The sequence below is a fragment of the Barbus barbus genome, assembly GCF_936440315.1.
Source record: "Barbus barbus genome assembly, chromosome: 14".
NCBI classification, from domain to species: Eukaryota; Metazoa; Chordata; class Actinopteri; order Cypriniformes; family Cyprinidae; genus Barbus; species Barbus barbus.
In genome coordinates this window covers 15328442-15350542 of record NC_136742.1, presented here as the reverse complement: position 1 = coordinate 15350542, position 22101 = coordinate 15328442, and the positions used below count along the sequence as shown (strand labels likewise).

The following is a 22101-nucleotide window of genomic DNA, read 5'->3' as shown; positions in this document are numbered from 1 at the left end:
CTTGATAGTTAAACTTTTTTTAAGACTAACTAAGACATTTTACAGTCATTTAATTCAAATCTTTCTTGAAAATGTTTTGTAAAGTTTTTCAAAACTCATTTATAAAACCAAAATAAATATATAGAGTACATATTTAATTTGTTTTCTGCATTTTTAAATTATTTTTATTTTTCTTGCTGACAAGTCAATCAATTGTAAGTCAAACAAATGTTCACAGTTAGTCAAATTTATTCTGCTTTTAATCTTTTGCAATCTGAATTACTGGTGATTTCTAGAGATGGACATGCATAAATCAGGGCCCTCTAGACAAAGTCATTGTCCTCTAGTTTTTGGGTTAACGACGCAAGGTCATGTGTGGCCCCACTGCTTTGGTAACATTTAGAAACAAGAAGATCAGCATTTTCCCTCTTATATTTTAAATGTGTAGATTTTTTTTTTTTTTTTTTTTTTTATTTTTGCATTCAGACATTCTGGATGAGTAGAAGCTGAATAACTGAAAGAGACTGAGGGAGTGAAAAGAGGAAGATGAAGCATGAATGGATAGAGACATTCTGCAGGTGCAGTGGAGGAACACATGGGGGCAACAGAAGAAACACATGGGGGCAACAGAAGAAACTCATCATACATATAAAATCAGATTCATGTCATAACCTCTGACTTTTGGATGGCTGCAGCTGGAATGGGCGTCAACAGTTTAGCCAGCCTACAATCTAGTTCCGGGCAGGTCCTGATTTAGCTGCTCTCTGATTGGCTGATTAAATTGGAGAATCCACAGAGTGGTAGCTAGATTAGAATCCTCTGCATCTGGGCAGAGAAGAACATTGCAGTATGTGTGGGTGACAGGAAGGAATAGAGACAGAAATGTACAGTCATGGCTAAAAATATTGGCACCCTTGGTAAATATGATCAAAGAAGGCTGTGAAAATTAATCTGCATTGTTAATCCTTTTGATCTTTTATTTTAAAAATTCACAAACATTTCATTGGATAATAAGAATTTAAAATGGGGGAAATATCATTATGAAGTAAATGTTTTTCTCTAATAGACATTGGCCACAATTTTATTCACCCTTTATGGTACCCTTTTATTCAATACTTTTTGAACCCCCTATTTGCCAATTTAACAGCTCTAAATGTTCTCCTATAATGCCTGATGAGGTTAGAGAACACCTGACAAGAGATCAGAGACCATTCCTTCATCCAGAATCACTCCAGACCCTTTAGATTCACAGCTCCATGACAGTGCTGCTTCTCTTCAGTTCAACTCACTCATTTTCTACAGGGTTCAGGTCAGAGGACTGGAATGGCCATAGCAGAGCCTTGGTTTTGTGCTCAGTGATCCATTTTTGTGTTGTTTTTGAGGTTTGTGTTTGGATTAATGTACGGTTGGAAGATCCAAACATGGCCCTTTATAAGATTTCTAACAGAGTCAGTCACTTATTGATTTTGTATCTGTTGGTATTTGATAGAATCCATGATGCCATGTGTCTAAACAAGATGTCCAGGATCTCCAGCAGAAATATAGGCCCACCGCATCAAAAATACAGCATTATATTGAATTGTACACATGGGGTACTTTTTATCCCTGTGTTCACCAAACCCATCTTGAGTGTTTGCTGCTAAAAAGCTTTTTTTTTTTTTGTTTCATCTGACCATAGAAGCCAGCCCCAGTCCCAATTCTCCAACTGTGGTCCTTGGAGAGTCTTTAGCCACTCAAACTCTCCTTCTCACTGTGCATTAGGACGATATAGACACACTTCCTCTTCCAGGCAGTTTCGTAACATTTTCTGTTGATTGGAAATTCTTAATTATTGCCCTGATGGTGGAAATGGGAATTTTCACTGCTCTAGCTCTTTTCTTAAAGCCACTTCACTAATTTGTGAAGCTCAATTATCTTTTGCTGCACATCAGAAAAATATTCTTTGTTTTTTCTCATTGTGATGGGTGATTATATTTCTGTGAAACAGGAAGCCATGGCTGGATAATTTCATGTTCATAATCACCCTGGAGTGCTCAAAATTGTGAATATGAATGGGAACATACTTCAAAGATATTTTACTCATAAGAATTTCTTGCGGTGCCAATAATTGTGTCCAACGTGTATTTGAGAAAAACATTTATTTCATAATGATATTTCCCCCCATTTTAAATTCATATTCTCTAAGGAATGGTTAGATTTTTGTTAGATTTAAATAAAAGATCAAAAGGATTAACAATGCAGATTAATTTTCACTGCCTACTTTGATCATATTTACCAAGGGTGCCGATACTTTTGGCCATGACTGTATATGAAAAAAGACATTCATAACTCATACATGACATTAAGAAAAACTAGAAAACCACCGAGGTCACCATTCACACCATAACTGCAACCAAAAATTACAGAGTGACTGACAATGGAGGGAAAAACAGGGACAGCAAGAGATATGTGTGGAAAAGATGCCTGGAACATTTCATGAAATTAACATGCAACCTTTTAAATTATTGCTCTCACTTCATGCAAATGTAATTTGTGAATGGTTTATTGGCAGCTAATCCCACTGAGGCTTATTTAGTGACCTAATTCAATTGCATAAAGGGATGACTTAGTACATCCAGGTGCATATTAAGAGATGATGTACATTCATCATTAAAATAAGCCCTGACAGGGCATTATAACACTTTGAAGGTTTTATTTTGTGACAATGGCTGTACATTATCCAATTTATTATATGACAGCTTGTCAAATAAATGAATGGGTATTGTTCTGAGTTTATTTCATTATGTGAGAAGAAAAAGACTGCAGAGGGATATTACACCTAAAACTAGAAAAACAATGCTCGTAATCAGTCATTTATTCAGATTAGTAGCCTATTTACACACACATATATATATATATATATATATATATATATATATATATATATACACACATACATATTTGACCTCAGATTTAACGGCTTCATTTTGATTGGTCAAATCGTAGGTCTAAGAACGATGCGAAAGACCAATCAGAATCAAGCAGAAATGTCAAGCCCAATTAAACTTAGCACATGGCTCCTCAATTTTTTTAACACAGTTGGTTCTCAGCTTTCAAAAAAAAAAAATAAGGTATTTATTATTTTATTGTTTATTTAAACATCATCATTAAAGGGGTCATACGACGTTGCTAAAAAGAACATTATTTTGTGTATTTGGTGTAATGCAATGTGTTTATGTGGTTTGAGGTTCAAGAAACGCGCCTTTCTGAAACGTGTCGATTTTTACAATAAAACCCATTATAAATGATGCATTTGTTGCATCCAGTGGGGATATAATTACTGATTATAATGACTTATACTGTCTTTTTGCACGTCACATTGCATCGCACCGCGTAAACATTACCATGTCTGCATTTGTGATCAGAGAAATGACAAACAACAAGCACTACTCTACACTGCTCAAAACTCACGTTTGAATCGTCAGTGGCAAATTCTTTAAATAAGAAAACGTACTTACAGGCTCTGAGTCAGAAGCGCCAGACTGTCCTTGCAAAGTTGGAATCGCCCCCCTTTATAGAAATAACCTTTCTTCACAGCTGGCAGGCTACTCCCAGGTTCAGGAAACAGTCCTCCGTAAAATGCGCTGCACACACTCTAATATTTGGGTTGAACTGTTCTGGAACAGTTTTGTAAATACAACTTAACCACTGATTTCTAGTTGTGTCCTCTTTTGGAAGCCCAAACAAAGTATTTTCGCTTTCACAACGAAACACAGCATTTCCATGACATGACACCGGCAGCAGCAACGCTACTACAGCGAGGATAATAGTTCCGCCTTCTTTCTTTGCGTAAACATTTGGGCGGTGTTATGCGAATCTTCTCACACTGTATAGTAGACATGCGGGGGGAAGTTTGAATGAGCCATTTTAGGAGGGTGTGGTCGAGTCTTAACTTATCTCTTTGATAATTATCTCTTTGGTTTTGAGAGTTTAGTCTTTGTAACTTCAGGGATCTTATCTATGTACAAACTGCTTGTAACACCCCAAAGAGAAAGGAAAAATTTAAATCACATCATATGACACCTTTAAGCTCTGGTCTCCTTGCATAATATATGACAGTAACACCACCAGACTATCACTCCTTACAATCACAGTGAAAATCGCCTGTCACTAGTGCTCACTCAAAGAAAATAGCGCTCCTGGAATCAAATGTTAATGATCTTTGTTATTATTTTAATATGCTATTTTCTTTCCTTCCATTTTCAGGCCTGCAAGAGAAGCTGACAGGTCTCCTGAAGAGTGATGGCTATTTCACATACAGTGTTACTGGCACGAGCAAGTCCACCTGTGAGTGTTTTCTGAGGAGAGGATAGAAAATACAAGAGGAGTGGGTGGTCACCGTGCTACTGGGTTTGTGTGGGTGAGCGTGTGTGTGCGTCTTGGTGAACCAGCTCCCATGCTTGGTAAAAATCACCTAATTTTTCACTTGAGTGGCTCTCTTTGGGCATTCCCTCCCTCCATCGACCCCTTCAGAGTAAAATTCCTCTAGTGAGTGTGAAGACTGCACTCGCAGTGCCCCCCACTCCCCCAGCACACACCGAGGGGCATTGAAAATGCATTAACACCAAATCAATGGAAAACAGTGGAAAAAAAAGCAAAAAGAGAGAGGACGAAAAGAAATCTCCTTAGCAACATAATCTAGATGGCCTCACGAAAGGAGAGGGGAGAGTGAAAAGAAAGGGGAAAAGGGGAAAAGAGAAAGGGGAGGGGGTAGCTGAGCATTTAGTGCCGAATAAGAGACTGAACACTGAGAGGTCTTGCACACAGACAGCGACAAAATGGAGAATTAACACAAGAGAAACTGTTCCTATTTAACACCAGGGGAAAAGCGACTATATTAACACCCTCCCATTAGGGGGCAGTGGGAAGAGTGGAGGCTGGGAGGACAGGATAGACCCCTAAAAACACTCTCCCAAGGGAACAGAGAAAGTCAGCAATAATTGATCGTGTGTGTGTGTGTTTTAATTTTTTTTTATTTGTTTTCTTCCTAATAACGTATATTTTCTTATATACTGCAATGTCTTAATATGTAAGAAATTATTTATGTTATTCAAATTGGCTTATTACTTTAAAAGTGTTATAAATTATATTATATTATATTATATTATATTATATTATATTATATTATATTATATTATATGTGACCGTTGACCACAAAACCAATCTTAAATCGCACGAGTACATTTGTAGCAATAGCCAACAATACATTGTATGGGTCACAATTATCCAATTTTCGTTTATGCCAAAAATCATCAGGATATTAAGTAAAGATTGTGTTTCATGAAGATATTTTGTACATTTCCTTACCATAAATATATCAAAACATAATTTTTGATTAGTAATATGCATTGCTAAGGACTTCATTTGGACAACTTTAAAGGCGATTTTCTCAATATTTAGATTTTTTTGCACCCTCAGATTCCAGATATTCAAATAGTTGTATTTCGCCCAAATATTGTCCTAACAAACCATACATCAATGGAAAGCTTAAGTTATGTATAATTCTCAATTTTACAAAAATTACCCTTATGACTGGTTTTGTGGTCCAGGATCACATATTATATTATATTATATTATATTATATTATTATATAAGAAATATTTTCATATATTTTTGCTTACTTTGGATCACTTTAAATGTCACTGACTTAATATATTATTAATGCATATTAATGATGTCAGTGCATGGTGTGTGTGTGTGTGTGTGTATGTATGGTTAATCATCTAATTTGTAGTATATGCAACTCAAAGTAGACATATATTCTGTTTTCCTGTTTTGTTATTGTTATTTCTTCTCAATTCAGTGTCTACCTTAAGTTATGAGAGCTTGGTATTGAACGAGTCATTCTGATTATTAGTTAAATCAGTGAAGGACATTTGAACTCCATTTCAAAGTTCAGTTCAGCGAATGTCCAACTAAATTTTATTTAAAAATCGCTCGAGCCATGAGACCAGCCACCATGCTGCTCACTAATGGACAAGGCAGAGAGTGCAAGACAGAAGGTAGATCCATCATTTTGATTGGGGACTGATAAAAATGCTTTACTCTGTGGAAAGAAAAGGAAGGATGTATTCCACAAATGTAGGTATTCCCAATTCAATTAGTTTGGTGGTGGACACTGGTTACCAATCTCTATGTAAATGACCTTTGACCTCTACTACATGATCTGGTCAATGGTGGGAGGGTTAGACTTAATTAGGAGGTCATTAAAACCTGCCCCCTGCAAGCCATTAGCTTTATAACTGCCCACACACATACCCATAGCTGACCCACGGCTGTAATGAGCCAGTTCAGGCAACTTCATCAAGAAACGTGTTGGATTCTTTCCGTATCACAGCATCTGCACAGATCAGAATCGAGGTCTAATATCAATAAGTGAAGATTAATTTGATGATATTGTTTCACATCAGTTGCTTGAATCCTGTTATTAAATGATGAAGTAACATGTCATTGATTGATGAAGTGGAATCATGCGAAGTGAAATGTCAAACTAGAATCATATTTTTAAAAGGGAAAAACACATATTTTCCAGCTGAGTGTTTCTGGAGCGTTCGGGTCATTATTTTCTAGGGTGCATTAAATTACTGTAGCAAAATGTGTTCCCATGCTCTCTGCCAAGCTGAAGTAGGATAAAATGAAGAATAAATTTGCACGTTTAGCATAAGAAACATTGTAAACCTTTATGTGCATGTTTATAAAGAAAAAGCTAAAAGTTGGGCAACCAAATTTGGGGTTAATGGGAAAAGCAATGGCGTTAAGGTGAAGATTTCCTGGCCGAATGGGAATCTGGCACTCAGAGAGCCCATCTAAAGACTGAAAGATTAAGATAAAACAAGGGAGACTGAATGAGAAGGAGAGAATAAGTGAGAGTCGACAACTTAATCTACAGAGGCATTAACAAAGACAGTACAAAGGCGAAAGGAGAGAAAAAGGGAGAGAGAAAAGGGCCAGAGGTTAGCGAAGACAGAGAGAGATGGAAAAACAGCGAGAGAGAGACAAGGCGTAAAAGAGGGAGAAAAGAGAGCGACTGATGTAGATAAACAGTGAAGAAAAGGAGCGAAAGAGAGATTAATAAAGAGGCAGAAGTGGAGAAAAATAGAAACTGAGGGAGAAAGAAGGGACTCCAGCGACTCTCTTTGTCCCGATCGCCGATTTCACACCGACACAAAGGGCTCGGTGGACGTTTCATCCTTTCATTAACGTTTCTCTGGCGTTTATTCAGCGTTAGTCTGTGACGTTATGAAGTCAGCCCCATTCAGGCCACATTATAAATCACCTCCGCTGCTGCAGAGCGTGGCCAATCGGCCAATTACGCAGTGTGGCCGCCCCTGAACACGCAGGACAATGGCATCACAAGGCCAATAAACAAGCCTCTAATAGGGCGGCGGGGAAAACGCGCCCAAAACAGGCCCCAACCGCCCGCCGCACGCACGTATTCCATCATCCCCATGCCCTCGCATTTCCTTCCACTAACGCTAGCGCACATACACAGCTGTGGAGGGAGTGAGGCAGGGGCAGAAGGGTAGCACTGGCACACCAAGAGAAAAATGACCCAGCACCAGTGCGCCATGCAAACCCCCCCATGGCCCTTTTCAGGCTGGGAGCCAGAACAAAAGCATACTGTTGCCATACTGTGACGTTCATGCTAGCCAGTTAGCACAGCTGCAAGAGCTCACCTTGCGCTAGCGACTATTGTTGGCCTGTTTTAGAGCCTCTTCCATCCATCTTCTGGACTGGAGGAGACAAATACAGACAGAGAGAGAGAGAGCTCGGCTGAGAGAAAGTGGTCGGGTGATGCAGCTGCAGCGGGAATGAATACGAGCGTAAGGTGAAAAGGGGAAGACTGGAGAGACGGAGAGAGAGGTGTCAATGTAACAGAGCGCAGGGTGGTCCCACCCACTCACTTACAGAGCAGCTGCAGTTAAACAGTAACCAGAGAGATCAACTGTTTGGCGATATTTCGAACTTTTTGTACTTTAGAACTTTTTTTTTTTTTTTTTTTACTGTTGGATTAAAGGAAAATTCCAGGGGTTTTTTTGCATTTTTTTTTACCACACACAAAAATCACTTGTCTTTAGTTTTCTTTAGAGGAAAATAAAAATGGAGGTTACGGTGAGGCGCTTACAATGGAAGTGAGTGGGGCCAATTTTTGGAGGATAATTTAAGAAATTAATTGATAAAAAATGCAACTAGAATTGCCTGACAGACTGTTGTCTTTTGTAACTGGTAGTGAGCTGTTACTCTGTGTTTAAATCCTGTAGTAGGACAGTCATTATCTAAAAGCCACATTTGTGGCGGTGTCCGGCAGAGTATGTGAGCGGAGTGGAGCGTCAACAATATTCCCTCCGCGCTCCGAGCATTTAATAATTACTCCGCTCCCGCTCCACTCCGGGTTCACCATTTCCCGCTCCCGCTCCACTCCTCGCTCACTGATAACAGAAACACCGCTCGGCCTTTGCTCCTCGTCTAAAGTATTTCAGTATGTTTGAAATATCACAGTTCTGTTCATAGCGTATATTAAAAAATAAAATAAATAAAATAACAGGAGAGTTTCAAAGTGGCCTATTGGAACACTAGTGTGCAAACTTTTTTTCCTACAACATGACAAGCTAATAACATGGTTGTCAGCTTTAAAAGGTATAATTTCTGCTTTTTGCAGTGCAAATTTTGTTTGTGATGAAAATAGTAAGTTTTCGTCAGTTATTTTCTGCTCATTCGAAATCGGATACAGAAGTAGCACTGAAAGATTATAAATGTATTGAGAGAGCGATTGCGTGTGAATAAGTGTTGTAGTAGCTACTTGTATAAATCATGCTTTCAACTAAAAATATTCAGTATCTAAAAGGAACAAACAAATTCCTTGAGAACTATCAGCCTTCACATTCTTTCTGATTTGAGTGACCCTTCTCTATCAAGCTAGCTAAATATGTTTAACATGTGAATTCTTGCTGAATATGCAGTTATATTACAGGCCGTTGGCATGAATTGTACTCGGGATGGAGCGGCAGTGGAGTGCGAGTGAAAACCACGATGCTCCGACTTTTAAAAAATCCGCTCCTCACTCCATTCAAAATCACACCGCTCCACTCGCTCTCCGCTCACGTACTCTGATTGTGAGTAACTGTTGCTGCCATGACAGATCTATTTCAGAACCAGCCGCTATCAAAATAATCTGGCTGCGGGCACGGGCCAGATGTTATGGCTGGCGGGCTAGTTTTGGCTCGCGGGCCACCTGTTGACGACCACTGGTTTAAGGTGTTCTTTTGTCATTGTCAAAATTGTAAAACATTACACAGAAAAGGTTAGCAAGTGATTTTTTTCACACCACATTATTTACATCTTGTGGCTTTACTATTGAACAGTAAATATGGTCACATTTCATTTTAATTCCAATTAATTTTAAGGAAACAATTGAGAATTGGTCCCTATACTAAAATGTTACCGTAAGTATTTTAAAGTGTATGGATTGCCCCTATTAATTTTCATTGAAAATGCCTCTCTATAGCCCAGTTTTTAAAGAAAAGGAGGGACACACAGATAATACTTGCATAATTTGTTGTGGTAATCAACAGTATGGCACAAATGCTGTCACTAAAGCTTAGCTTCTACTGAACTTAGAAATGAAAGCGCAGGGGTGCCCGCCGTTGGCCCAGCTGCAAGTGTCGAAATCAGAGACAAAGGTCATCTGCACTGCACGCTATCCTCATGAACCCTCCCCGTGTACCAACAACGCTTGCATAAAAAACCCACCGTCACGAATCGGCAATGCCCCGTCCTCTTACTCCCATACAGACTTCATCAACGGCCCACGTACCTCCATGAATGCTCCCTCTCTAGATGCTCTCGCTGAAGTGTCTGCAGCTGCTAAGAGAATGTTAGTGTCATCTATTGGTTGAGTGAGTCTAATAGCACTTGGTACTATGACACTAAATACCCCTCGCACAATTCCAACTTATTCATTAAAAAGACCCAAGGCACGTTACTAACCCACTAAAAATCTCTGCCACAATGCCACTTGCACACGAAATTTCCACGAAACAAAAACACTCGTGCATGAAATCTTTCCAATGCATTTCTAAAATGCCCACTCGAATAAATCATCCTGTAGGCAATACCAGCTAAGCAATACAACTTCTTAGATCTCTAGGCTCCAGCCATCCATTGTGTCTGTACCAATTTTAGTTTTTTCTATAAGAAAGCCATTTATAAAGTATAGTTGGCATGTGTTTGGATATATCCAACAAATTTACAAATGGCTTTAAAATAAATAAATTAAATTATCTAGATGGCACCCCTGATGGCAGCTATTGTGCGTTGCTCTTCAGTGTTTGTACTGTTTTTGTTTGTTTTTCCTGTTTTTTTTTTTTTTTGTTTTTCAAACACGATCAGTTTTACCAGGGATGACCTGCTGAACATTCGGCAGAACACACCACAAAATCTTTTACCGGATTTAGATTTTTCAGATGTTTTGCTGGACATTGTAGTTGGCGGAGCCATAGCTCTGGTCAAACGCTACAGGAGGCGCAGGCGGGGAAAGAGAGTTGGCGCACTCGTGAAACTTCGTCAGTGTGGATTTTGAACGGCGTTGCCTAGCATTCATCTGGTGAATATCCGCTCTCTACCCAACAAAACGGATGAACTCCTTCTGCTCTCCCGGACAAACAAGGATTTTTCTAACTCTGCTGCCCTGTGTTTCACGCAAACCTGGCTAAATGGCGACATACCGGACAGCGTACTACATCTGCCTAATTTCCAGCTGATCAGAGCAGATCGGGACGCGGTATCAACAGGGAAATCGCGGGGCGGCAGGACGTGCTTTTACATCAATGAGAGGTGGTGTACAGATGTAACTGTGTTAAAGAAGATGTGCTGTTTAGATCCAGAAACGCTCTTCATTAACTGCAAGCCGTTCTATTCGCAGCGGGAGTTCTGCTCGTTCATTCTCGTGAGTGTCTACATTCTACCGCAAGCGCACGTGAGCACAGCTCTACAGAAACTCGCTGATCTGATCACAGACACAGAACAACAACACCCAGACTCTGTTTTAATCATTCTCGGGGACTTTAATAAAGAAAATCTCTCCCGCGAACTGCCAAAATACAGACAGCACATCACATGTCCCACCAGAGACAGTAATATATTGGATAACTGTTACACAACAATAAAGGACGTATATCACTCGGTTGCACGAGCAGCTTTCTGATCACTGTTTGGTTCATCTTATACCGACCTACAGGCAGAAACTTAAATCTGCAAAGCCTGTAGATCTGTTAAAAGATGGACTAATGCAGGGGTTTTCAACCTTTTAGGACATTTAGACAGCTCCGTCAGGCCAAAGAAGATGCTTACGGAAAGGGGGATAAAGTCTTGTACAAACAGGCCAAATACACACTGAAAAAGGAGATCAGAGCAGCAAAGAGGAATTATTCTGACAAGCTCAGGAAAAAAATATCTTCCAGTGATCCTGCTTCAGTGTGGAAAGGAATGAAGGATATCATCAGTTACAAGTCACCATCCCCCAGCACTGTGGAGAATCAACACCTGGCAGACGACTTGAACGGGTTTTATTGTCGTTTTGAAAAAAACAACCCCCACCCGCCTTGAACACCTCTCCACACAACCATTAACACCTCCAGCAACCCTCCTCTCCCCCACACCTACAATTCTAATCAGCGAAGAAGATGTGTGCCAGGTCTTCAGAAAGAACAAAAGAAGGAAAGCACCAGGCCCAGACGGTGTGTCACCAGCCTGCCTAAAAATCTGTGCTGACCAACTGGCCCCCATCTTGACACAGATCTTCAACAGTCCACTGGAGCTGTGTGAAGTCCCCTCATGCTTCAAATGCTCCATCATCATCCCAATCCCAAAGAAACCCAAAATTACTGGATTAATGACTACAGACCTGTGGCCCTAACGTCTGTAGCCATGAAATCATTTGAAAGACTGGTTTTGGCTTATCTGAAGGACATCACCGGACCCTTACTGGACCCCCTGCAGTTTTCCTACAGAACAAACAGGTCTGTGGATGATACAGTCAACATGGAACTGCACTTCATCCTGCAGCATCTGGACAGACCAGGGACTTATGTGAGGATCCTGTTTGTGGACTTCATCTCCGTTTTTAACACTACATCACGGAAACCCTTCAGAACAAACTAACCCAGCTCTCCGTCCCCACCTCTGTCCTGCTTCCTGACAGACAGACAGCAGTTAGTAAAGCTTGGTAAATTCACATCCGGCACTCGTACCATCAGCACTGGAGCTCCTCAGGGCTGCGTACTCTCCCCACTGCTCTTCTCCCTCTACACCAACAACTGCACATCTAAAGACCCCTCTGTCAAGCTCCTGAAGTTTGCAGATGACACCACACTGATCGGCCTCATCCAGGATGGTGACGAGTCTGCTTACAGACAGGAGGTTAAGGAGCTGGCTGTCTGGTGCCATCTTAACAACCTGGAGCTTAACACGCTCAAAACTGTGGAGATGATAGTGGACTTCAGGAGAAACCCCCCTCCTCTCCCCCCACTCACCATCATGAACGTCACTGTGACTGGGCACCACCATCTTCCAGGACCTGAAGTGGGATATTCACATAGACTCCATTGTCAGAAAGGCCCAGCAGAGGTTGTACTTTCTTCGCCAGCTGAGGAAGTTCAACCTGCCACAGGAGCTGCTGAAACAGTTCTAAACAGTTCTAGGATTCTACTGAAACAGCCATCATTGAATCCATCCTCTGCACTTCAATATCTGTCTGGTTCAGCTCAGATACCACCCAGCACACATACATAGTTGTCTATATTATATATTGTGTTTTTGCTGCTTCGTACATTTCCTATTTGGATATTTGTATATTATTCTGTTATTATCTGTGTCCTGTCCTGTTGCTGTCTTTCTGTTGCACTGTGGAGCTTCTGTCACTACAACAAATTCCTTGTATGTGTAAACATACTTGGCCAATAAAGCTCATTCTGATTCTGATTCTGAAAAAAGTCATTAAGATAAAAATAGAGGTGCACCAATACTATAATATATTGCTAAAACCAATTAATGAGCCAGATAATTATTTTCTTGCCATAATGACAACCAGTAAATTACCAATATTAACCAAATTAAAAATACGTCTATTCCTTTTTTAACTTTTATGTGCAATCCGGGTTTTTTTTTCTTCAAAAAAATCTTTGCTATACTATATTTATTATTAATATTATTATTATTATTATTATTTAATTTTTAGGCAATGTATAATTCTTTGATGTCTAAACTTATGTTATTGTTGTACTTATAACTTAAGAATAAACAATAAAAAAAGTAATAAATAAATAAAGTAAAAAACTTAAAATCAATCCTTTTAAATGCTACCAGGGAATATGGGCATTAGCATGATAATGTACGGTATCAAAATGGATATTCATTGAGATTTTCTAAAGATTACATTAATAACAGTGTCATGAAATAATTGGAGGGAGTTTTTAAAGATTAACTTTGAGTGATTATTAGATAACAGCATGTAAAAAATGATCTACTTATAAAAATATTGGAAATGAACAGCGCAATTAAATATCCTGTATTAAATATTCACATCAAAAAAAGAACATAAATATTGACTGATAATTTAAATGGTATCAATATATTGTATGTCCCTAAACAAAACAGTAACAATCATTGTCAGATCATTTGCTGATTGTAAATATGGCATTTTGGACACAATCAAGTATAGACATTTCCCAACTCTTCTGTTTTGCTCTCTGTCTGTCTCTGTCTTTTTGTATCTGTCTTTCTAACCCATGTCCCATTTCCAAACACATTTCAGCGGGGCAACTTGATTACCATTCAGGTGGACGTCTGGCTGCAGCATGTACTTGTTGGAAGAGCTCTTTGGAGTTGCTTAGAGAAGTGTGTGTGTGTGTGTGGTTAGAGGGGGTGGTGGTGCTGAGGGATCGATTTGATTCTAATCGGACCATGAAAAGAACATGATCTAACTGCTTTCAGCTGGGAGTACATTTGGGCCCTCTCCACTATTTGCTCTCCCTCTCTACTCCCCTTTTCCTTTCTTTGACGCGCTCTCTCGCTCTGTCTCTCGCTCTTTGACACACAATGTCTCTGGCCGATTCAAAAAGCCTTGAATGTCTCATTAATGACTTTGTGAATACTGGGGTAGAGAGATTTGAGGATGGACGTGGGGTGGGAGGGAGAAAAAACAGGGGTGGAAAGAAAAGGGTGGAGAAAGCGTAAAAAATTCCAGGGTTGTTTAAAAGACTGGCTAAGATCTTTGTCATGGATTATCATGACAGCGTTTTAGAGGCTCAGTGGGGTTGACCCCTTTGAATGCCTGTGTATTCGGCCAGATAGACACTCACTCACTGACTTTGAAAGTTTGTCTTCTTTCTGCATTCTCCTCCAGTGTCTCGTCTCAGCATTTGCAGTCTTTTCTGTGTGTCCCTCTCTCAAATTTTATATCCCCATTCCTATCTTCCATTGTCACTCTCTCTTTCTCTGTCTGCCTCCCTGTCGGTGACATCATTTATCCATAGTTCACTCCCGTCCTTCCATCCACTTGTCACTGGGTGAAAGATATCTCCTCACTCTGTGGTTCTCTCTCAGGATAAATCTGTTAATGTTCCCTCTGCTTTTCAGCCGCTCCTGTCATCAGGATAGTTAATACAACACTGAGGGCCATAAGTCAGAAGCCAAAGGTCAAAGGTCAAGGTGGTCCTGAGGCTCTCTTTTTCTGAATTTCTATTTTATTTGACTTTTTTCCGTGAATACTTGACACATGGTAATAGTAGAGACAAACGGTAAGAAGTAAATTATTTTTCATGCCCCAAGTCAAAGCAGATATGCTATTCAAGTCTCTCCACAAAATAGACATGCTTATAATAAATTACTAGGGATGTAACGGTCTGAAAATTTCTTATCACGATTATAGTGTCCAGAATTATCACGGTTATTAGTATTATCACGGTATTGTTAAAATGTGCAGGAGATGTTCAAAAAGTACCGACACATAAATCACTTCAAGTTTTATATTTAAAAATCAACAAACAACAAATAAAATGAATTTTTGTTTGCATAATCACTAAAACAATAACATTACTGTAATGAGGACTGGAGCGTGACAACAGGGATAAGATCCAAACGCAAGCTTTATTATACAGATCGTGGTCAAGGCAGGCAGGGTCGATCACCAGTAAACAATAACATCCAGGGCAAGGCAAGAGAGTAAACAGAAACACAGGCAATGGTCAAGGCAGGCGGCAAACAATCAATAACCAAGAGAACAGTCCAGAGTCCAAAACACAGGCAAGGCAAAAACAAGATAATGAGAACGCTCAGAAATGTCCAAATACAGCGGAACAAGACTTCGCAAAGGCCTGTTTGGCATGGCCCTCTTTATATGGCCGCCAAACAGGAAGTAACCATAGAAGCAGAGGGAGCAGTAACAGTCTGTACTAGGGCAAGAGCTCCCTCTGCTGGTGTGGCATTACAGAATCCCCCCCTCAAGGAGCGACTCCTGGTGCTCAAAAATAAACAGTCCAGGAGGGCGGTGGGAATGAAGTAGACCAGGGGGTGGGACGGAGGGCCAGGTCCATGCAGAGGGAGTGGACCTGGATCATGGAGCAATGGAGGACCTGGATCATGGAGCAAAGGCAAACTGTGGTACAGTGGAGCATGTGTCCATGGTGGAGTCGACAGGTTAAGCCATAGCAGAGCTGGTAGGGTAGGAAGCCATGGTGAAGACGATGGGACTGGAGCCCACCAGGGCGAAGCAGACGGGACCAAATCCCACCAGGGCGGATCAGACGGGGTCAAAGTCCACCAGGACGGAGCAGACGGGGTCAGAGCCCACCAGGGCTGAGCAGAAGACCACCATGGCGGAGCAGATGACCAGACCGGAGCAGAGGACCGCCACGGCGGAGCAGATGACCACCAGAACCGAGCATAAGACCACCACGGCGGGGCAGACAACCACCAGACTCGAGCAGGAACCCATGACAGAGACTGGGATCTGGGGAGAACAAGGACAGACAACACAGAGAGAGCAGAGACAGACAACACTGGGAGAGTCCTTGTTGCAGGGCAGGACGGGACCAGAGCCCCCCTGGGCGGAGCGGGAGACCCCCAGAGCCAGACAGCTGACCACCACGGCGGAGTAAACGGAGCCGGAGCCCACCAGTGTGGCGTAGACTGGGTAGAGTATCTCCACGGTAGAGCGGACTGGTCTGGAAGCCATGGCAGGATCAGGGATCTAGGGAGAACAGAGACAGACACCACAGGGAGAGCAGAGACAGACAACACAGAGAGAGTCCCCCTGGTCCCAGGGGCCGTGACCGGGCAGGTCGAGAGTTCGTAAACGGTCTCTATGGCTGTGGTAGGAAAGGAGGAGGATATGCAGACAGTCTCCATTGCCGTGACAGGGAAGGGCAAGGATTCGCAGACGGCCTCTTTAGCCGTGACAGGACAGGGCGTGAGTTCACAGACGTCCTCTTTGGGGTGCTCAGGAGGAGCGGGCACTTGAGGGCACTCTGGAAGAGCGGGCACTTGTGGGCGCTCTTGCAGCGCGGACACTTGAGGGCGCTCTTGCAGCGCGGACCCTTGAGGGCGCTCTTGCAGCGCGGACACTTGAGGATCAGGAACGGCACTCCTGGCCGTGACTGGAGAACAGGATTCTCGGGGATCTGGATCGGCACTCCTGGCTGTGACTGGAGAACTGGATTCTCGGGGATCGGGATTGGCACTCCTGGCTGTGATTTGAGAACTTGATTCTCGGGATACGGGATCGGCACACCGGGCCGTAGTTTGAGAACTGGATTCTCGGGATTCGGGATCAGCACTCCTGGCCGTGACATGAGAACTGGATTCTCGGGATTCGGGATCGGCACTCCTGGCCGTGACTTGAGAACTGGATTCTCGGGATACGGGTGTAGGTACCACCACTTCGGGAGGTTCTGCAGCCGAAGCCGCCACCTCTGGTGGCACTGGAACAGGCTCGTGGACCGGAGAGGCCTCAGGAGCACAGTGTGCAGCCCACACACTCAGAATGGCGACCGCCATAACGGGAAGCACTGAGGTCAGGGGAACAGTCTCGGTAACAGCCAGAGTTGAGACCTTGGGAATGCCTGCTTCTCGCACCGACATCAGTGGTGGGTCCATCACACTGGATATCAGAACTCGAAGGACTGACCTAGAATCTGTGGTAACAACCTTTGTCAGTTCGGCGGAGGCGTGAAGAGACTCTGGCTGAGGAGCTGAGGCGTGAGGTGACTCTGGCTGAGGAGCTGAGGCGTGAAAAGACTCTGGCTGAGGAGCTGAGGCGTGAAGAGACTCTGGCTGGAGCACTGAGACGTGGTGTGACTCTGGCTGAAGAGCTGTGCCTTGGCTGGACTCGCGAGGGTCAACTGTGGCTTTGCTTGCCTCATGGCAATCAATTGTGGCTTGGCTTGTTTTGGGATGATCAACTGGGACTTGGCTTGACTCTTGACGATCAATTGTGGCTTGGCTTGACTTGTTGGTAGCAGTTATGACTTGACTTGGTTCTTTAACATCAGCTGTGATTTGATAAGACTGTGGAAAATCGTCTGAGATGTGATGTGACTCTTGTATGGTGGCCATTTTGTACACAGTTTTTGGATTGACAGCCGTGACATGGCGAGGCACAGGCATGGTGGCCATCCTGGCAGAGGACTCAGGCATGGTGGCCATCTTGGCCAGGTATTCCGGCGTGATGGGAGTAGGCCCTGTAGACTCTGGCTGGGCAGGCATGCCGTGAGCAGGCATGACGCGAGCAGGCTCTGGCTGGGCAGGCATGACGCAAGTAGGCTCTGACTGGGCAGGCATGGCGTGAGCAGACTCTAAAACTGCGGCCATTTTCCCAAGAGACTCTTGTGTAGCAGCTATCTTACGATGGAGCTCTTGAATAGCGGCCATGTTATGGAGAATCTCCTGAGTAGCCAGCATAACGTGAGCAGGCCCTGGGGTAGCAGACATGTCGTTATCAGAATCTGGGTTGGTAGACATGTAATCAGACAGTAACGTGTTAAACATGACAGGAGTAAACTGTGACTTAACTGGCATGACGTGAGCAGGTCCTGGTGTAGCAGACATGATGTTGGCAGGTTCCGGGTTAGAAGGCATGATGTTAGCAGGATTTGGCTTGACAGACGCAACATTTGCAGGCTGTGGCTTAGCAGACGTGACGTAAGCAGACTGTGGCTTGGCAGGCATGACATGAGCAGAGTGTGACTTGGCAGGCCTGACGTGAGCAGACTGTGGCTTGGAAAGCGTGACGTGAGTAGACTTAGGCTTGACGTGAGCTCGCCTTGGCTTGGCAGGAATGACATGAGCAGGCTGTGTAGATTCTGACGCGACGTGAATAATTCCAGACATGACGTTCAAATACTCTGGTGCGGAGGATGCTGGAGGATAGCTGGGTTCCTCATCAGCAGTCCCCACAGTAAGTGCAGAGCCACTCAAACACAAAGCAAAGTCAATATAACGAGTAAGAGTCCAGTGATGGGTATTTCGTGGCATTAAGCGTGATATTTCCTTACTTAGTCCAAACCGAAAAATGTCTTTCAAGAAGCTTTCCTTAAAATCTGTCTGGTAGGAAAGTTCACAAAACTTAGCCACATAATCTTCAATGGGCAGCTCACCTTGACGGAGGCGCACGAGACAATCCTCAGGATTCATGGTTGATAGCAAAGCTGCTGGATCTGTGGTTGGCGAAGTCTTCTGTAATGAGGACTGGAGCATGACAACAGGGATAAGATCCAAACGCAAGCTTTATTATACAGATCGTGGTCAAGGCAGGCAGGGTCGATCACCAGCAAACAATAACATCCAGGGCAAGGCAAGAGAGTAAACAGAAACACAGGCAATGGTCAAGGCAGGCGGCAAACAATCAATAACCAAGAGAACAGTCCAGAGTCCAAAACACAGGCAAGGCAAAAACAAGATAATGAGAACGCTCAGAAATGTCCAAATACAGCGGAACAAGACTTCGCAAAGGCCTGTTTGGCATGGCCCTCTTTATATGGCCGCCAAACAGGAAGTAACCATAGAAGCAGAGGGAGCAGTAACAGTCTGTACTAGGGCAAGAGCTCCCTCTGCTGGTGTGGCGTTACAATTACCAATGATGTTCGGATTTTAAATGACAAATTTAAATTGTAAATAAAGAAAAGTGTTAAGTCAAAATGATAACTGATTAAAAAATGATTATTTGTATTTAAATCTACTCCATAAATAATACTAGATAACTTATATGAATTGTTTAAATGTGTAGAATTCACATAAGCTTGTTTCTCATCAACCGGTCAACATTTACAGCAGGGAATGCAAATTTGGTCCGTTTTTGGCCAGACAGAAACCTCTGCAGACAGGCTGAATGTAAATAAAAGTCTCTGTAAATCCACTCACTGACAGCAGGTGGCGCTTATGGAAAAGCTGAATTACAGCTGTTTCCCTTAACCTTCGCGGACAAAGCAGTATTGTGATTAAAAACACTTCCTTTAGGTATTACATGGAGCGAAGATGAAAACAAATGCCATTGAATCGTTTCTGAAGACAGTCAGAACCTTCAGAGGTTCATTCATATAATTAATTAATTCATATATTAATTTGTATAATTCCCTTAGCACTCTTTTAAAACCTCCCAGCTTTTCCGCCCTATTTTCACTCAAAACGACACTACTCTGCTGCTGTGCGCACGTCAGACTGTAAGCTTTATGCTGGATAGTATTTATTTATCATGAGTTGTTCAAATCTTATATGGATTTAATGATAATTAAAATATGAAATGGCAATACTAACAATGGGGAATTTTATCACGATTTATCATCAAACCGGTAATTGTTACATCCCTATAAATTACATAAATAAAAAAAAAAAAGAAATAAAAAAAGTGTTAAGGATAGATAAAAATAAAAAATGCATTATTATTAAGAAGCAATCCAGGCAGATGATGCAGGACGTTGCCGTAGCATTAGAGAGAAGTTGCATACGTCATAAAGAAGATCTTATTTTAGAATAACAGTTATAAATTTGACCATTATTCTTAGTTAAGCGTAAATTGTTGTAATATGCTTATGACTCGCGAATGTAATGCTCAGTTAACTGAAATAAACCAAGCTTGATGAAGAATGCAGCCTTCCATTTGAGAAACGGCCATGGATATTTATCTTACAAAAATGTATGGATTCACTACAGGAGGCATTTATTCAGCCGTGTGAGGGACATTTTATTACGGATGCGCGCACTTTATTTCACCTCTTCTGAACTGTTGACAAAAAGCACCCACTTACCCCATTGAAAGGCTTGGAGGGGCCAGGACAATTTTTAACTGCGATTGGATTCGTCTGAAAGAGGAAAGTCACATACACCTAGGATGCTTTAAGGGTGAGTAAAACACAGGCTAATTTTCATTTTTGGGTGAACTAACCCTTTAATGGGAATAGCATAACATTTTATCTTATTGTTTTATTATTATCATTATTATTAATATCAGTACTCCTAATTTTGCTGTTTTTGTTCATCTCCTACAATTTAAAGTTTGTGTGTTGTACATTTCTTGTACTTTCAATTTCTTTCTTTCTTTCTTTCTTTCTTTCTTTCTTTCATGTAACACAATAATAATAATAACAATAATAGTAATATATATTGTTGTTATTATAGGACATGTCTTAATTACATTATACATTAAAATGCATTACACACACTCTCACGCACACACACACACACACACACACACACACACAGGTGAAATGTATTTACTAACTGTTGAAGTAACTGATTCTATACAACAAAAGTGATTTGAGTCACGCATAACCTAATGCACACTCCACTCTCACAAAGGATGAAACTGTACGTGTTTCAGTAGAAAACAGAGCCAGAGGATTCAGGTAGTTAAGGGGAAGCAAATGACAGATATAGAGTGGAAGGGACAGAGATGGAGGGAACTCAGGCAGGTGCTGCGAAGGCCTCGCACGTGCATCCACATTAGTCTGCTTGACTTGAACTAGAGTCACTGCAACGAGCAGGTTCTACAAATTCTAGTGGTAAAGAGGGGGATTCTAACTAGCTTGCATGCATACAAATTTCAGACCCCTACCCCCAAAACACTCACACACGCACACAGACAGCCACAAATGGACTAAGGCAACACAAAGACACAGCCACACTTGAAAGTCTCTTCAGCTCTAGTTAAACAGGACAGAGTGCGAGAGAGAGTGGCACAGCACAGCCCTTTCAGATCTACCCACTCCTCTCTGTACATGCAAAACATTAAGGTCCTCTGGCCTATTTATGACACAAGGAAGCACAGAACTGCCACAATTAATGAGACACAGGGAAAACACCTTATCCTGAGGTGGCTGAAACACTGCTGGAAGCTTTCATACAGAATTAAAAGGCTTCCTTATCCTAAAGCTCGTATTTGAGACCTAAAAGAGTTGTGATAATTCAATTAGTCCTTTTTTCATCCAGCTACATGAAGTGCACGCCAGACTGTAAAGTGCTTTTTTCCACACAAATTAATTGGGCTGCCACAACAATCACAACTTTTATAGGAGTATTCAGATTGTTTTAGTGCATTTTAGCATGGCTTGAATGGATACTTATAGCATAACATGGTTGCATGTTGTTGAGGTGTAGTGTGGGTAAATGTTGCATTGGAAAAGCACAGAGTGGGAGGTGAAAGTATTTTCTAAATATTAGTCTTTTGGCAATATGTGCATGCTAGCTAACAGTTTATACACTGATCAAAAGACTGATGGTGGTTTTAGCCTTATAGGGAAGTTTAAAAGTAAACAATTTACCACTGGAATGAAGAACATCCAATCAAGTCGTGGTCAGTTGTAAATCCTGTGCATTGAATCTTTAAGGTTTTGATGCAATGGCGAAAATTTTTCTTCCATATAGTGATATGCATTAGAGTAAAATGTTGGGTTGGGACATTTTATTAATCAGTTGTTTATTGGATGAAGGCAGATAAACATGAGTTTGTGGAGAAAGGGGCAGGGCTTAAACAGTCCAGCATACATCGCCAGGGGGAAGTCTGAGATTAAGTTATGATATTTAAAAAAAAAAAAA

At 41.8% G+C, this 22101-nt stretch overlaps 2 protein-coding genes across 6 annotated transcripts in view; one reads left to right on the top strand and one right to left on the bottom strand.

Annotated features, from left to right (window-relative positions):
- Nucleotides 1-22101, top strand: part of LOC306880185 (creatine kinase B-type-like) — a 985569-nt gene that overhangs the window by 33400 nt on the left and 930068 nt on the right. The gene's annotated exons all lie outside the window — the stretch shown is intronic.
- Nucleotides 1-22101, bottom strand: part of LOC306880565 (uncharacterized protein) — a 38267-nt gene that overhangs the window by 15259 nt on the left and 907 nt on the right. The window contains exons 1-2 of one of the 5 annotated variants that reach the window (XM_079434170.1): nucleotides 21828-21946; nucleotides 15028-18796 (exon numbers count right to left, since the gene is read on the bottom strand). The exons of 2 other annotated variants lie outside the window; for them this stretch is intronic. In XM_079434170.1, the coding sequence (XP_079290296.1) occupies nucleotides 15409-18796; nucleotides 21828-21940 (3501 nt within the window). In that variant the 5' untranslated portion in view covers nucleotides 21941-21946 and the 3' untranslated portion in view covers nucleotides 15028-15408. Of the gene's footprint in view, nucleotides 1-15027; nucleotides 18797-21827; nucleotides 21947-22101 lie in introns of those variants that run through there. 2 more of the 5 variants (XM_079434172.1, XM_079434171.1) reach the window with 2 other exon arrangements.